This window comes from Mandrillus leucophaeus, unplaced genomic scaffold (assembly GCF_000951045.1).
Source record: "Mandrillus leucophaeus isolate KB7577 unplaced genomic scaffold, Mleu.le_1.0 Scaffold409, whole genome shotgun sequence".
NCBI lineage: Eukaryota > Metazoa > Chordata > Mammalia > Primates > Cercopithecidae > Mandrillus > Mandrillus leucophaeus.
Window position 1 is genome coordinate 853,833 of NW_012104354.1, and position 17,744 is coordinate 871,576.

Here is a 17,744-nt window from a genome sequence, read left to right on the forward strand (position 1 = left end):
TGAATTCTTTCCATCACAGGAAGGGTAGTGATTCATCTTGGCTGGAACCGACACTTATTCTGAGTATGGATTTATCTTTCCTACTTACACGGCCTCAACCAGCCCCATTATCCAATTGCTGACAGAATGTTTAATCCTCTAATATGGAATCCTGCACATCCTTGCATTGTACTTTATAGCACTGTATAAAGGGAATGTACTTTATAGCACTGTAGTTGCAGTGGTGGACACAGGAAAATGAAATTTAGTGATCCTATTACAAATCATGAAATCACAAAAACTAGAAGCTGTCAAACTGATGCAGTGATGTAACAGCCTCCAGTAGCCCTTTGAAGCTGCAGGGATGCGATACAAGCATATATCCTAGATCAATAATCATTATATGGTCCCACGTCGCTAATAGAAAGAGGACCATGGATTGAAGAAAGAGTAGCACTATTTACCGTCACCCCCAGGGATTCACTTGGGAAATTTTTGCTTCTTATCTCTGCAGTTCAATGCTGTTACACGATAGAAGGAGACAGGAATGTGTTTGGCAGCCAAGTGATGTTTAAGTAGTCTCTTACTAAATTTTGATTGCTCAATTTAAATGGAAAAGTCTAGTAGCCATGGCTACTAGACCCCCCTCTCCTATTACCAGGTAAATGACCTAGACCAGTGGAGGTGCTAGCTGAGTGTAAGAATGTAAACCCGATAGTACCTGTATAGTAGGAAAGGGAGATGATCAGTTTAGGGTGAAAGACCAGTTGAAGAGCCAATGAGCTATTGTTCACTCCATGAATGTTACTTTCAGGTTTCCTCAGCAAAAGAAACCAACCAAAATCCTGGAGGAGCTGTTCCTAGATGGAGAGAAGTTATATGAAGTCATGGATCCAAATGACACAAGGGATGGACAGAATAGTGTGTTCTGTGGTATGTAGTCCAGGACTCCCTTCAGAATGGAGACACTCATTCCCCAGCTTCCTTAGAGTGCTGTCTGTTGAGGGCACATGACTAAGTTCACTCCCTAGGAATTGCCCTCAGGCCAAAAGGAACTGTGTAGTAGAAGTCACATCCCTGGGGCAAGAACTTAATTTGAATTCATATTGATTGTTGTCAACAGAATTTTAAGTACTATATTGTATGTGCATGAAAGGAAAAGAACATTTGAAATGAGCTGATGTAGAGTGGATCTATTGGGGAACTATTGGTGAATAATGACGATGTGGTCAGTGAGGGTCACTGAAGTTCACAGGGTTATTTGAACAGAAAACAACTGGGAGAGGTGGATTTGACACTCATATTGGGGCACTGCACAAATAACAAGGTATCAGGGCTTCAGTTTTCTCATCTAGAACATGAAGGACTAAATGACTGCCAAGTAAAGTATCTTCCAGCTTCTATATTCTGTAATGCTTAAGTACTCTGCAGAACATTAAAACAAACAGCACTGGGAGATAGCCCATGGGCTTGAAAAGTCAGGAAAAACAGAAACTGCCAGTGACAGTTTGTTAAAACCTTAAAAACCTGCGCATGGATGTTTATAACAGTTGTATTCACAACTGCTAAAACTTGGAAGCAACCAAGATGTCCTTCAGTAGATTAATGGCTACACAAACTGTGCTACATCCAGACAAGGGAATATTATACAGTACTAAGAAATCAGGTATTAAGGTAAGAAAATACATGGAGAAGACTTAAATATATATTGCTAAGTAAAAGAAGCCAGCATGAGAAGGCTATGTATAGTATGGTTCTAAGTGTATGACAGTCTGGAAAAGGCAATACTATAATGTAGAAACATCAGCGGTTTTCAGCAATTTGAGGAGAGTAAGAGAGGGATACATAGGTGGAACACAGGGGATTTTTATGGTGATGAAACTATTCTGTATGATACTGGTGGATATATGTCATTATACAGTTGTCAAAATTCACAGAACTATGCAACACAAAGAGTGAATGCTAATGTAAACTATGGACTTCAGTTATAATAATGTACCAATACGTATCAATTGGAACCAATGTACCACATTAATACGTGGTGTTAATAATAAGGGAAATTGCGTGCAGAGGTAGGGTTTGAGTGGGGAGCGGGATGGGAAGGTAGTGGTACATGGGAACTCTGTGTACTTTCTGCTCATTTGTTTCTGTAAACCTAAAATTGCTCTAAAAACAAAGTCTACTAATTTTGAGAAACCTGATGAAGAATGATTATTCATGTGGTACCAAGGTTTAACCTCAGAGATCACTGGCCAATTACAGAGGAAAATATACCATTACAATATAGACATCTGGCAATCACCACCTTAATTTAGGAATGAAAATTAGCATCACTGGCAGTGGGACGACCAGACATAAACTTCCCATGTGCTGCTATTGGAAGTATACGACATCACCTTCGAATGATTCTGGCCAAAAAACTTTAACCTGAATGTAACCAAGTCCTTAAATTTAACTTCAAATTTCAGAAAATTGAGGGGATAGATAAACTAAATGAAACCATGAACAGTCCCACAAATTCAGAATGTGAGATATTCTACGTGACAACTAGCATGGTTCCTTTAAAATGTCAATACCGACTGGGCGCGGTGACTCATGCCTGTAATCCCAGCACTTTGGGAGGCTGAGGAGGGCGGATCATGAGGTCAGGAGATTGAGACCATTCTGGCTAACACAGTGAAACCTCATCTCTACTAAAAAGACAAAAAATTAGCCGGGCATGGTGGCACGCGTCTGTAATCCCAGCTACTCGGGAGGTGAGGCAAGAGAATCATTTGAACCCAGGAGGCGGAGGTTGCAGTGAGCCGAGATTGCACCACCGCACTCCAGCCCGGTAACAGGGCAAGACTCCGTCTCAAAAAAAAAAAAAAAAAGTCAATGCCATTTAGCAAGGGCTTGAGTATGAAGAAATTGTACTGGATTACAAAATAAGAGACAAACAAAAACAAAATGTAGTGTCCAGTTCTCGACTGGATCCGGGCTTTTACAAATTGCTATAATTGGGGAACAATTAAGAAAATGTGAATCATAGGGTGTAATTATGCAAACCTAGATGGTATATATATGTATATTTTTGAGACAGAGTCTCACTGTGTCACCCAGGATGGGGTGAGATCTCAGCTCACTGCAACCTCAGCCTCCCAGGTTCAAGTAATTCTCGTGCCTCCGCCTCCTGAGTAGCTGGGATTACAGGCATCCACCACCAGGCCCAGCTAATTTTTTTTTTTTTTTTTTTTTTTTTGAGATGGAGTTTCACTCTTGTCACCCAGACTGGAATTAATGGCACGGTCTTGGCTCACTGCAACCTCTGCCTCCCAGGTTCAAGTGATTCTCTGGCCTCAGCCTCCAAGTAGCTGGGATTACAGGCACCCGCCACTGCACCAGGCTAATTTTTATATTTTCAGTAGAGACGGGGTTTCACCGTGTTGACCATGCTGGTCTCAAACTCCTGATCTCAGATGATTCACCCACCTTGGCCTCCCAAAGTGCTGGGATTACAGGCATGAATCACCACACCCGGCCCTGTATTCTTTCACTTATGTATTTTTTATAAGGAAAATCAAATGTTCCAGCACCACTACTGAATATCAATCGTTTCCTCTACTTGATCTGCAATGCCAATTTCAAGGGCTATATCCCATTTACCAAGTTTCTATATATGCTCCATTTTAATCTTATGAGACCACCACAGTGTAGATGGTCGACTAGTTGACTGAAATGTTTTACATGGGGCATGACTGTTTATATTTGAAAGTATTTGGGAGTTGAATAATTTTAAGGAATTACTGATAAGTTGGTGTGAAAGGATAAGGGAATTGTGGTTATGTAAGAAAATGGCTTTAGTTTTTGAATAGTCAGGCTTAAGTATACAGAGGCAAATTAGCATGATGCCTATAATTTACTTTTAATTCAAATTGAAAAATTACATAAAGAAAACCTGACAAAATATTAACAATTAATTGGATTTAGGTGGTGGTTATGTGGGTGCCCATTTTTTCTACCTTTCTGTAGGCTCCAATGTTTCATAATTAAAAGGGAAAAAATGAGGCCACGAAAGAAGGTACAATTCAACATTAATGGGTCCCTTCTTCCAGGCGGTTAGTGCTGAGAGTGTGGAGTGTGTTCTCCAGGATCAGCACATATTCATTATCTTGAAAAATCCATTCTCCCGAAAAAATCCCGTGAAAAAAACTTAAAAAAAAAAAAAAAGGTTTCTGTTTTAACACCCGCCACCCCTGCAAAACACTTTACAAAAAAATCCTTGTCTTCACTGCCAGAGACATTTTCCTTTTCTTCTTGTAGAAGATAACCCGGTGAGGCAGCCGAGAGCTACCCACCCGCCCCCTCGCAGCTCTGAAGCAGCTTCAAGAAGGAACAGGATCCCGAGGCCTGGACCCTGGACCCTACACCGCCACCCTCGTCCCAGCCCGCTGCGGGCCGCAGTTCCTCGGCCGTGGAGTAGTTTTGGATTCCAGGTGATTTTGTCTCTTTGCGCTGACTCAGGCTTCCGCCCCAGCCCTTACTCTCCTTTCACCGAAAGGTCGCAGCCTGTGGCCCTACCGGCAGACAGGTGTGGAGGTGAGCCCAGCGCCCCCGCCATCCCTTGTGCTCGCACCGCACGTGACCAAGCCTGCTGGCAGGTCCTCTCCATCCCGGGCTACAGGAACCAGATTACCGGCGCTCTTTGGGAAACGCAGGACGTGGAATGAATTTTGATGTTATAAAAGACTAGCCAATACACACTAAGTGGTCTCAGCATGATCTATCACTTCGCAAAAATGGAGTGAGCAACATATTCATAAAAAAATTGGACAAATCTATTGATTATAAAGCATTGCACGATGTAGCTACTGCTTTTGGTAACATCTTGTTGTTGTAGAAAAAACCCGGTTCTTGTCATACGTCCAGGAAAAGGCATGCAAACACTTGAAGGGTGAGGGGGAAAGGAATTTATGGGGTAGAAAGGAAAAAGGAAAAATAACTCTCAGCAAAGAGAGAAAGTCCTGCTAGTGGGTTCCTCCCCTCATAGATTAAATCCCAGGTCACTACATAGGTACAGGAGAGGCCAGACTCCTCTCCACAGCACACCGCACAAACTTCCCGAGGCTCCACCCCGTAATCCCAGTGCGCAGGTGGGCATCATTCAGAATCAGCGGGGCAAGGGCGGCTTCATCCAGGACCTGCAGTCCAGTTTATCAGCCTTCAGGCTGTTTTAGTCTTGAAGGTGGGGTTTTACCGGGGGACCCTTGGCTGCCTCCTGTCTCTATCACTTTCACATTAGGTGCTTTGTGGTGAAAATGGTTTCAACGGTGATGGCATTGTACATTTTGAGACACAGAAGCAGCTGAAAGGTCTATTAAAAAATGAAATGGATGCTTCTAAATGATAGCAAAGTCTTTGTTGGATTAAGTCTTGTAAACAATGAGAAGCAGAACTCAGAGTTAAAAAGTTCACCAATGTTTACAGGAAGATTTTTGGAGAAGACATATGGGTGGTAAGTGCCTTAAAGATCTCTTTGGCAAGTTGGGATCTGTCTTAAGTGTGAAAGTAGTGGTTAATGAAAGTGGAAAACCCAAAGGTTTTGGATTTGTCAGCTTTGAGAGGCATAAAGATGCGCAGATGAGATGAACAGAAAGAAGCTCAATGGAAAACAAACTGATGTTGGTCAGGCTCAGAAAGAAGTAGAATGGCAGATGGAACTTGTGTGCAAATTTGAAAAGCTCAAACAGTGTAGGATCACCAGATAACAAGGTGTTGACATTTATGCAAAAAATCTTGATGGTATTGATGAATGTCTCTGGAAAGAACTTTCTCCACTTGGTACAATCACTAATGCAAAGGTTATGAAGGATGGTAGTCACAACAAAGGGTTTGATTTGTGTTATGTTTCTCCTCTCCAGAGGAAGCAACTAAAGCACTTTTAGAAATTAATGGTAGAATTGTGGGCACTGAGCCATTGTATGTAGTATTAACTCAATGGGAAGAAGAGCAATGAAGAGCCCCAGGCTCAGCTGATTAACCAGTACAGTATGTGCAAAGAGTGGCAAGTGTAAAAACTGTGCTCAACCTGGGAATCATCCCCTATCAGCCAGCACTTTCTTCAATCTACTTCATGGCAATTGTCCCACAGACTGAGATTCCTGCTGCTAAGTATTCTCCTAGCCAAACTGCTCAACTAAGATAAAATCCTCCCTAAATTGCTCAGGATGCCAGACCTCATCCATTGACAAATATGCCCAGCCACTCCTAGATCACTGCATTTAGTCGTATGAGACCAGCTTCTTCACAGCTTCCATGATCATGTCAACACAGCTGTTACAACACATCAACAAAGACAATAGGAGCACATCCTGCAGTTGCCGCTACTGCTACTACAGATACTCCTGCTGTTTGCACCATTTCACAGTATAAATATGCTATGGCAGTTCACAATCCTCAATGGCATTTTCTTGTACAGCCCCAAGGTACCATGCAGCAGCCTGCTGTTCATGTACAAGGTCAGTAACCTTTGACTTCCATGATGGCATCTGCTCCTCCTCAAAAGCAAAAGCAAACGAGTGAATGGCTGTTTCCTCTTCTTCAAGCCATGCCCTAGTCGTGCTGGTAGAATCATTGGCATGTTGTTGGAGATTGGTAATTCAGAACTTCTTCGTATGCTTGAATCTCCAGAGCCTCTCTGTGCTAAGGCTGACAAAGGTATAGCTGTATTACAAGACCACCAAGCTAAACAGGCTGCCCAGAAAGCAGTTAAGAGTGCCACTGGTGTTCCAGTTGTTTAAAACTGATCAGGCACCACAGAAAGAAACTTGTGCTTCACTGAAGAAAAGTATCTCAATATCGAAAACCTTAAATACTATGGAAAAAATTTGTGAAGTATAAAGTCAATTTAAAAAGGAAACTTTGAACCTTACATACCAAGCAAATGTCAGATCTAACAAATGCAATGACAGTCCTAGATTACTTATTGATTTGAAAACAAAAAATCCCCCCAAAATAAAATATTAAAACACTGTAATGCTTTTCAGACTCTAGGATAAAGAATTTTCAGCAAAGTATAGAAATGTAAAGCATTCCTTCAATTTTGTAATTCTTTAGTGTGGAATAGCTCATAATGTCACTTCTGTTTTAAGTAACAGAATTGATAACTGAGCAAGGAAAGGTAATTTGGATTATAAAATTTCGCTTTAATAACAATTCCTTAAACAGTGAAAAAATAGGCAAAGACAGGCCAGGCGCAGTGGCTCATGCCTGTAACCCTAGCACTTTGGGAGGCTGAGGCGGCTGGATCACCTGAGGTCAGGAGTTCGAGACTAACCTGGCCAACCTGGTGAAACCCCATCTCTAATAAAAATACAAAAATTATCTGGGCGTGGTGGTGGGCGCCTGTAATCCCAGCTACTCAGGAGGCTGAGGCAGGAGAATCACTTGAACCTGGTAGGCAGAGGTTGCAGTGAGTCAGAGGTTGCAGTGAGCCAAAACCGTGCCATTGCACTCCAGCCTGGGTGACAGAGTGAGACTCCATCTCAAAAAAATAAAAAAGGCAAAGACACAAAAAGTTTATAAAAAACAATAATATTGTATTTATTTGTTTTTTTATTTTATTTTAGTTTATTTTTTTGAGACGGACTCTGGCTCTGTCACCCAGGTTGGAGTGCAGTGGCGTGATCTTGGCTCACTGCAACCTCTGCCTCCCAGGTTCAAGTGATTCTCCTGCTTCAGCCTCCTGAGTAGCTGGGACTACAGGTGTGTGCCACCATGCCTGGCTAATTTTTTGCATTTTTAGTAGAGACAGGGTTTCACCATGTTCGCCAGGATGGTGTCCCTCTCCTGACCTCATGATCCACCCGCCTTGGCTTCCCAAAGTGCTGGGATGGTGTGAGTCACCGCGCCTAGCCTTATTTGTTTAAATACTATAAACACTAATATCATACACATGGTTAACTGGTTGTAATTTTTAAATTATATTAGTAAATTTTTATGAAAACTTTTTATAAATAAAAAACTTAAAATTTCAAATAAATAACAACATCTGCAACACTACCTTAAAAGGGAGACTATTTCAGTATAATAAACATGTATCACAGACACTTAGAGAACATTATATAAAGAATAAAAAGAATAGGTACAACAATTTTCCTCCTAATCAAAAACACAATTCCTCATTTTGAAAATGATTTCTTGTATCTCTTTTATTAAAATAAACTTTCTACTTTGAAATCTAATCCTCTTGTGAATGTAAAATACTATCTTGTAAATGTAAATATATACATATATATATATTTTTTTGAGACAGAGTCTTGTTCTGTCTCTCAGGCTGGAGTGCAGTGGTGTGATCTCAGCTCACAGAAACCTCGGCCTCCTGGGTTCAAACTATTCTCCTGCCTCAGCCTTCTGAGTAGCTGGGATTCCAGGTGCGTGCCACCACACCTGACAAATTTTTGTGTTTTTAGTAGAGACAGGGTTTCACCATGTTGGTCAGGTTGGTCTCGAACTCCTGGCCTTGTGATCCGCCCACCTCGGCCTCCCAAAGTGCTGTGATTACAGGCATGAGCCACAGCGCCCTGCCTATATTTTTATTTTCTTATAAGTGACAATGAGATGCCCTCATGATTTAAATAGTAGTCAAAACACTGGTACAGTTTAAATTTTTAGAATTTGAGTACTAGAATTACAATATTTGAAAATGGAGTCTGTACTTTGTTGTAAAACTACAAGGAGAAAATGTCACTAAAACAGTAGCTATTTTATCTTTACCCAGAGTTATTTTCCCAGAGTGTATTTTCAAAGAGTTATTTTCCAGAGGGTTTTAGAACTTTTGGCAGTTTTGGGGATATATTCTGTGAAAGCCCTTAGTCTTAATGGAATAACACATAGTTTTGATTGCCTTAAATTTTAATTGTTTCACTTGGCAAATTTATGTGTAAATTTCATATTCTGTGGTATTTTAATAGCTTGCTTGTGGAGAAGAGGAAAAAAGGGGAACGAAAGTAATATTCAGTCCTTGCATTGAGGTTTTGCCAAAGAAGTCTAAACAATTTCTAAGATGCCATTCAATAAGGCCATTTGAGAATGACTCTTTTAACTTTATATGACTCTTATAACTTTAAAATAAAGAGTCTTGAGTTAATTAAAACTCACTTTGCTTGTGATGGGTTCTACATTAACATGGCAGATTTAATCAGCCAGAATTAAAAGGTAATTCAATATTACTAAGGAGAAGAAACTGCCATATGACAGTAGTCTCCAAATCTTTCATTTTTGGAGGCTGCCTTTTATGCCTAGATTTTAAAATACTAATTGAAAAAATACAGTTTATTTCCATTTGTGATTTAATTTTATTTCTATAAATAAAAATATAGACAGTGTTTCATCTAAAAACTGCTAAACCAGACTTTCATTTTAAGGGCATGGCAGAAGTAGGGAAAGAGTAACTTGGTTGTATTACTTAACATATTATTTATTCAGGTAGTCACCAAAACTAGAATTTAAAATCTATTTAGTTAACTCATTTTAAGTTGATGTGTTTTATTCCTTTTTTTTTTTTTCTTTTTGTGGTGATCGTTTTAACTGAATTACTGGACATCATGGGGAGTTCTACTCCTCCTGTTTGGAAACTTAGGCTATCTTACCAAGTTCAATATTCAAAGTTTTTTCTTTCTGCCATTAAGTTTGTTTAACTTAATATTAAGTTCAGTTTTTGTTATGGTATAAAATTCAGCCTGAGGGATTACTTTAAACTTTCCTAGGGTATTTACAGATTTAATTTGTTCTTACAGTGTGTAAATACCAAGAGAGCATTCCATTTAATATTATTTTTATTAAATTAACTTTGGAGTAAAAAATCCAAGAAAAGCCCTGTACTGAAATCACATATTTACTAAATCCTGGATTCTCTGTACAGTCCCCACATATTTCTACTTTAAAATTCTTCTGTCATGTGAAATAAATCATTAAAAGAAGCAGGCAGATGATGACAGGTAAACTTTTTAATGATGCTCTAATGTTGACAATTGCAGTTTTATTTTGCTTGGATCATAATGGCGTCTAAGCAATTTAGGCCCCAGAATGCCCATAAGTAGAGCTCCATTTGGAGCTGTGATCAAGATGGCTAAAAATGCTACTGTCATCACATCCTTCGAATATGGTTCCAAGTGGGGTGCGGAGACTCTTGCTGTTTCTAGAGCCAGAGGACCTAACACAGCCTGCATTTAGGGGTAAAAATGGGGCATAAAGAAAAATGTTAAATGGAGTTAATATATAATGTAAATGGCTCTCTTAAAATAAACAAAATCTAGTACTAGACTATTAGAAAAAAAAAGTACTCAGTAATTTTCATAAGTTACTCATCAGTTCTATGTTCTTCCTAGCAAATATATGTGGAGGAAGAGTACAATAGTGACAAATCAGCAGGCAAACATTTTTGGGCTGATTTTGCACTCTTGTCCTCTCAGTGTTCCTCTATTCAAATATCTCTTTTGAGTGTTCATGTTACCCTAATAACACCAAGATTTCTAATGAAACCAGTTTTGCTTAGTTGCCTGTACCATGTACCAGTGGTTCTTGGTGACAAGAAGACAACACAAAATATTAAGGTTTCTTATGGGTCTCTAGGATCTCTTGCCCTTCTTCTCATTGTTCTCCCTATTCAGGGGGCACTGTGTTATAGTAGAATTGACAGCAGGGTTGGAATCTAGCAAACTGGGTTTGAATTCTATTTTTGCTGCAACGAGGCTAGTGAACTTACAAATGACTCACACTCTCTAAACTTCTACTTACTTAGTTGTAAAATGAAGAACAAAATACTTATCTCACTGGACGGTTGTGAAAATTAAATATGAGAATGCAAAGAACACCTGGCACATAGTAGGTATTCAGATAGTAGTAAGTTTCTTTCTCCCTCACTCCTCATCCCCTGCCAGGTCAGAGAATGAGTTCCTTTGAAGTTATTGTTTTAGAATGACTTTACTGGGCCACAAGTTTTTTTCCCTAGTTACCTTCTACCACATTATTTTTAATAACATAAAGCAAATTTCTTGCTAACCCTCCTTCTTTGTGTTTAATCATCTAGGCATGAAATTGCCTTAAAATTTTGGGGAATTAAATACCAATATATAACATATTTTCTATGGAGTTGCAAAGTAACAACATAATGGTAGAAACATTACCTCTGATATGGAACATTATGGCAAAAGAACCCCTCAAGTTAAAATCAATTTCTGTATTCTAGATCAATAATTTAAAACGGTATCATTTTTATATCATAACTTTTAATGTACTGAACATGAGCCAGTGTGCTGGAGGATGCTAGGGAGAAAAAGATAATCATGCAGAAAACCAACTTGAAAGAATTTTACAGTTTAGAAGAGGATTTGAACATAAAAGAACTGCCAACAGAAAAAACAAAAAACAAAAACCAAACCCATTGACTTTTAAGAGATGATGATGATAATGGTGAAACTAGAAATAATATTTATATAGTTATATGGCATTCATCATATGGCAGGTATCATTCTTAAAGCTTTCCATTTATTAACTCATTTAATTCTCGTGACAACCTTATTATGTGAGAACTATTATTAGATGATAAATGATTTCCTCCCAGTGACTGAAATTGAATATTATTTCTTTAAAAGAATCCAATTGCCAAGCTGATCTTACATTTGTAAACTAAATTATTTATTTACTCTCCTAATAGCTTCTATTTTTCCACTCTAATTTTTATCAGTAACTCGAAACTGAGGAACAAGAGAAAGAGCTGAACCTTAGCCAATTTTATTTTAGCAGCAGAGAACAGCGGAAGAGGATAAAGGTGAAAATAATTCAAAATTGAAATTTAAAATATTTGTTGATCTTACTTACTTGTGACATTATCATTTTCTATTACTGCTGTTGTGACTCTACTTGTATAAATAATTAATTTTTTGTATCTTGCCAGTTCCTGGAACCAGCTTGATATTCTTTGTGTAGAAGCTAGCCTGGAGCCAGCAGACAGGAATAGGCAGAAGCAGAATAATACTGCAGGACTTGAGTGAGCGGTCTTTTTCCTCATACCTGCTTTTCTTTTTTCCCTGCTTTATGAAAATTATGAAATAATAAAACAAAATTGCGAGAGTGTTTTTGGAAGGAGAGAGAACAGAGGGATGCATAGATACTCCTTTTGTAGATTTATTATGCCCTACAGTAGACATTAAAAATAAAAAAGTTATTATTATTTATATTACTTGAACGTAAGATAAAATAACAACATTGTTAACTGAGCACCACCATATGCCAGAGAGAGTGCTAAGCACTTTACATGGATTATCTCATTGAATCCTGACAACACTACTAAGAAATAGATCTAGTCATAGACTTCATTGTAAGATGAGAACACTGAAGGACAGAGAGATTAGAAAATAATTTTCCCGAGGTATGGACAAATAACATGGTATTCAAAACAGGTAGTCTGGCCCTATGAACCTGCTTTTCTAACATGATAATAGAGGTTTTCTTGCATGAAAATTTAGGAGCTTCTGTTTTGGAATAACAACTAAGAACCACAGGAAATTAAGGTATATTATGCTGCCAAGTTAAATAGTCTAACAATAAGTACCAATATATTTCAGTAGGAGGAGAATATCCTCGAATAAGAGGGCAAAATTACAAGGTTTCCCTTTCCGTTCACTCATTCTTGCAGGCATGCAATACATATTTGCCTCCTGTGTGTCAGGCACTGTGTTAAGTGCCAGGGAGAAATAATGAAAAACAACTGCAACAACCAGACACTGTCCCTCTCCTTACATAGTCTATCAAGGGGGCGGGGGCAGGGATTTAGCCATTAACCAAATAGTTATACAAATAAATGTGTAATTAAAAACAATATATGTGCATTTGTGTGATGGAGTGAGTGGCAAAGGTAGGGAAAGTATTTTTTAAAAAGTCAATGTGTCTCTATTTTACTTTACTTTTTTTTTTGTGACAGGGTCTCACTTTGTCACCCAAGTTGGAGTGAAGTGGTGTGACCTCAGCTCACTGCAGCCTCAACCTCCCGAGTTCAAGCAGTCCCCCTGCCTCAACTCCCAAGTAGTTGGGACTACAGGTGCGTGCCACCACCCCTGACTAATTTTTTTGTATTTTTTGTAGAGATGGGGTTTCACCATGTTGCCCAGGCTGGTCTTGAACTCCTGAGCTCAAGTGATCTGTCCGCCTCAGCCTCCCGAAGTGCTAGGGTTACAGGCATGAGCCACCATGCCTGGCCTGTGTCTCTGCTTTTTAAAATTGCAACATTTAGCTTTGTTATATTCAGTAAAATATAAAAACTCCAATTTTCAGATATACTCTTATTATATATTTTAGGAAAATACAAAACATATTTTCATAAACTTAGGAAGTACTTATTGAAAGAATACTTTTTAATTTCAAAAGAATTGCTTTTAAAACTGAGATTTAAAAAGGTTACATTGGCTGGGCCCAGTGGCTTATGCTTGTAATCCCAGAACTTCAGGAGGCTGAGGCAGGAGGATCACTTGAACCTAGGAGTTCAAGACCAGCCTGGGCAACATAGCAAGACCTCCTCTCTACAAAAAAGCAGAAAAAATGGCCAGGCGCAGTGGCTCATGCCTGTAATCCCAGCTCTGTGGGAGGCTGAGGTGGGTGGATCACTTGAGGTCAGGAGTTTGAGACTAGCCTGGCCAACATGGTGAGACCCCATCTCTACTAAAAATACAAAAATTAGCTGGGTGTGGTGGTGTGCACCTGTAATTCCAGCTACTCAGGAGGCTGAGGCAGGACAATCACTTGAACCTGGGAGGCAGAAGTTGCAGTGAGCCAAGATCATGCCACTGCACTCCAGCCTGGGCAACAGAGTGAGATTCTGTCTCCAAAAAAAAAAAATCAGAAGAAACACAGTTGGGTGTGGTGGCAGTTGTCTGTGATCCTAGCTACTCAGGAGGCTGATGTGGGAAGATTGTTTGAGCCTAGGAGGTTGAGGCTGCAGTGAGCCGTGATCACACCACTGCACTCCAGTCTGGGTGACAGAGTGAGAACTGGTCTCAAAATGAAAATAAAAAGAGAAGAAAGTAACATTAAGTTTCTTTGTTTGTTTTTGTTTATTTATTTATTTATTTTTTTGAGATTCAGTCTTGCTCTGTCACCCAGACTGGAGTACAGTGGTGCCATCTCAGCTCACTGCAACCTCTGCCTCCTGGGTTCAAGTGGTTCTCCTGTCTCAGACTCTTGAGTAGTTGGGACTGGTTACATTCAAACATTTAAAAAGTAAGGATAATAGCTCATATTTTGTGACTGGAGTAACATTTTTCATTTAAAATTTTAAAAGCATCAAAACGAAAGCATTAAGCAATAGGCTTAATATGTTCTTACCTGTACTGTAGCTTTGGGCATCCATGCTAAAGCAATAAATATTTTCTCCTTAAAACTAAAACCAGAAAAGCACATCAATGTATATGTGACTAAAATTCGAACACATAATGCCAAACTCAGAGTGGCAACAAATATGCCTACAACAGATGAAAACAAACATAAATAACAAAATATTTGTGAAGAAGTGCTCTTTATGCTCAGGAATATGATTTCTAAAACTTTTGAAAGCATTTTAAGGCTATTGTCTCTTCATGTGTTTATTTTTTACATAAAATCAATGATTATAAAAAATGAATACAATTGAGGATTCTCTGTAAAGTGCAAGAGATTATCTGATGATGGAGGTACCATGAAAAATAAGACAGATGACATTTATACAATTTTGAACTAATAGACCTTTTTTGAATACTTTTATTTTTATTAATAATAATTTATTTTCTGAGAAGGATTCTTGCTTTGTCACCCAGGCTGGAGTGCAGTGGTACAATCTCAGCTCACTGCAACTTCCGACTCCCGGGTTCAAATGATTCTCCTGCCTCAGCCTCCTGAGTAGCTGGGATTATAGGTGTGCACTACCACACTGGGCTAATTTTTGTATTTTTAGGAGAGAGGGAGTTTCCCCATGTTAGCCAGGCAGGTCTCGAACTCCTAACCTCAAGAAATCTGCCTGCTTTGGCCTCCCAAAGGGCTGAGATAACAGGCATGAGCTACCACACCCAGCCAATACTTTTAAATGAAAGTATTCAAAAAGTGCTGATCGTATCAAATATTTTCCCTCAGGAAAGAAATCTTATATTTATTTGCTCAGATAACTCAGGGAAGATATTCAGGGCTGTCCTTGGTTTAAAAAGAAAACAGAGCACACAGTGTAAAGGAAGAGCAGTATGAAAATATGACACTGTATCAACATGTGTTTCTGAAGAAGGTCCTTGTAGTCATTCAAAGATACATTGTAAATAAAAATAAGAGTATTTATAATTTTCTTAAATATTTTTGAATTTCATATATTTTTGTGTTCTAATTATTCTTACCAATCTTATTTGATTCAAGCAATGAAACAGATACTTCTGCTCCAACTAAACCAAAAAGAAGTGGTTGAAAAATATCCCATACATTTGTAATAATCTTTTGGACTTTCATCTATAGAAAAGAGAAATACATTTATAATTATTTTGGCACATAAATACATTTCAGAAACTTAAAGTCTCCCCCCCCTTTTTTTTTTCACTTTTTAAGTATTTTAGAGATGGGGTCTTGCTGTGTTGCCCAGGCTGGAGTGTAGTGGCATAATCATAGCACACTGTAGCCTTGAACTCCTGGGCTCAAGTGATCCTCTCACCTCAGCCTCCCAAGTAGAGCTACAGGTGTGTATCACCATGCCGGGCTAATTTTTAAATTGTTTGTAGAGATGGGGTCTTGCTATGTTGCCCAGGATGGTCTGGAACTCCTGTCCTCAAGCGATCTCTGGCTGTGGTCTCCCAAAGCACTGGCATTATAGGCATGAGCCACCATGCCTGGCCTAAAGTCACTTAACATTTAATAAACTTAAGACATTTTATTTTAATAAAAATGTTAAACTTAATAAAAACTGAGCACTTTGATAGTTTTACTCAAGCACTTAGGTAGAATTTGATTAAAAGAAACTCACAAAGCAATAAAATAATACTATTTGGCCATTTTGTCACAAAATAAATGATATCCTTAGGGTTCTAGCCATGTTTAGTATGAGTTCCAGATTTTGTCTGTAAGTTAGCCGAACAGAGATAGAACTACATCATGCCTGATGAGAACATACCCAGTTCATGCAAACATTTGGGTTCTCAGAAGGAAGTTGGGAAGCCCTCCACTAACAACCATCCTGGAACTCAATCCCATTAAAGTGAATCCTGATATAGCATATACTACTAGGAAAAACAATTTGGAAGTCTGCGAGGCCTGCTTCCAAAGAACCCATGTTGAATACTTTAGTTACTTTTTCCTTAAAACAAAACCAAAACATATATTAGATTCTCATTTAGTTGCCTACCCAGCTTCCCTTTCTGGAAACGAATGCCTCCCAGTGCTACTTCCCCAATTAAAAGGTTACAGGAAAGGCCCTATTGGCCTACAGTATTCTGGCTCTTCTTCAGGAATTTGGATGAAGAGATTTCAGTCTCAGTCTGGGTTTAACTTTTTTTTTTTTTTTTTTTTTTAAACAGAAGATACGTAAGGACTTTGGTGTCTCTTCCTTGAGGCATAAACTATCTTCAAAACTATTTCCCTTAAGACTGCGTTTTCTGATTCCCACTTATTAAACTATGGTTAAAAAAAAGAAAAACAAAGAAAAACAGTGTTAGTATTCTTTACAGCATAACTATCCTTTTTGTTACTTTTAATCTTTAAAACTTATTTTAGTTGTGTTTCTTTTATCATTTAAAAAAATTCTTGTAGTTTTAATTTTATTGATTTGCATTTCATTCATTTCATTTCTTTTATAATTATGATTATATAAGAATACTAAACAAAATGCCACTATGATTTTTGGTTAGGGAACTTCTCAAGCTGATTCTAAAATTTATCTAAGAAAGAATATGTGTAGGAACAGCCAAAAAATACTTTAAAAAGAAGTATAATCTATATTAGATTTTGACACATAAAACTGCAGTGATTTAAAACAGTAGTGTTGGCATAGAAATAGAGAAGTAGGATTAAATAGACTTCAGAATTAATATATATGGGAGAATTTAGTTCATGTTAAAAAACTGAACTATTAATGAATTGGTCAATAAACAAACAATTTGGCAAAAAATGACCGTCTAGTTTATGTGCATATATCTGTATGTACATATTCATCACATGCAAGTATATATGTGTGTCTGAATATATATGTATATTTATGTGTGTGTATATATATACACACACACACATTGCGCATGATGTAATTCTATCTCTGTTCAGTTAACTTACAAACTGTATGTGTGTATAAATATATATAGTTTGTAAGATACACACATGTATATATATATCTCCTTACCTCACAGCATTCACAAAGATAAATTCCAGATAGATTAAAAGACTAAATGAAGAAACAAATTAAACAATCAAAAACTACCAAAATATTAAATGATAATATACAAAATAGTATATCTTTGTAATGATTATATGTTATAATCTTCAGTGAGAAAGTCCTTCTTAAATGAGATGCAGAATCCAAAACCAAAAAAGGAAAAACCAATAGGTTTGGTCATAGGAAATTTTACTTCCATACACAAGACACCATAAACAAAGTTGAAGATAAGCAAAAATTATATGCAATATATACATAACAAAGAATCTGTAGCCCTAACACTACTAGAAACTATAAATTAGAAACAAAAAAATAAATAACTCAATAAAAATGGTCAAAGAAGATCATAGGTATTTTAAAA

General features: G+C 38.0%; 1 protein-coding gene and 1 pseudogene across 2 annotated transcripts in view; one reads left to right on the forward strand and one right to left on the reverse strand.

Annotated features, from left to right (window-relative positions):
• The first annotated feature begins 866 nt into the window (after positions 1-866).
• On the forward strand, positions 867-6,758 carry LOC105548329 (annotated as a pseudogene).
• Positions 6,759-9,807: 3,049 nt separating this feature from the next.
• SLC9B1 (solute carrier family 9, subfamily B (NHA1, cation proton antiporter 1), member 1) overlaps positions 9,808-17,744 on the reverse strand; it is a 143,256-nt gene continuing 135,319 nt past the window's right edge. For both annotated transcript variants that reach the window (XM_011992280.1, XM_011992279.1), the window contains exons 10-12: positions 15,369-15,477; positions 14,338-14,474; positions 9,808-10,181 (exon numbers count right to left, since the gene is read on the reverse strand). In XM_011992280.1, the coding sequence (XP_011847670.1) occupies positions 9,966-10,181; positions 14,338-14,474; positions 15,369-15,477 (462 nt within the window). In that variant the 3' untranslated portion in view covers positions 9,808-9,965. The remainder of the gene's footprint in view (positions 10,182-14,337; positions 14,475-15,368; positions 15,478-17,744) is intronic.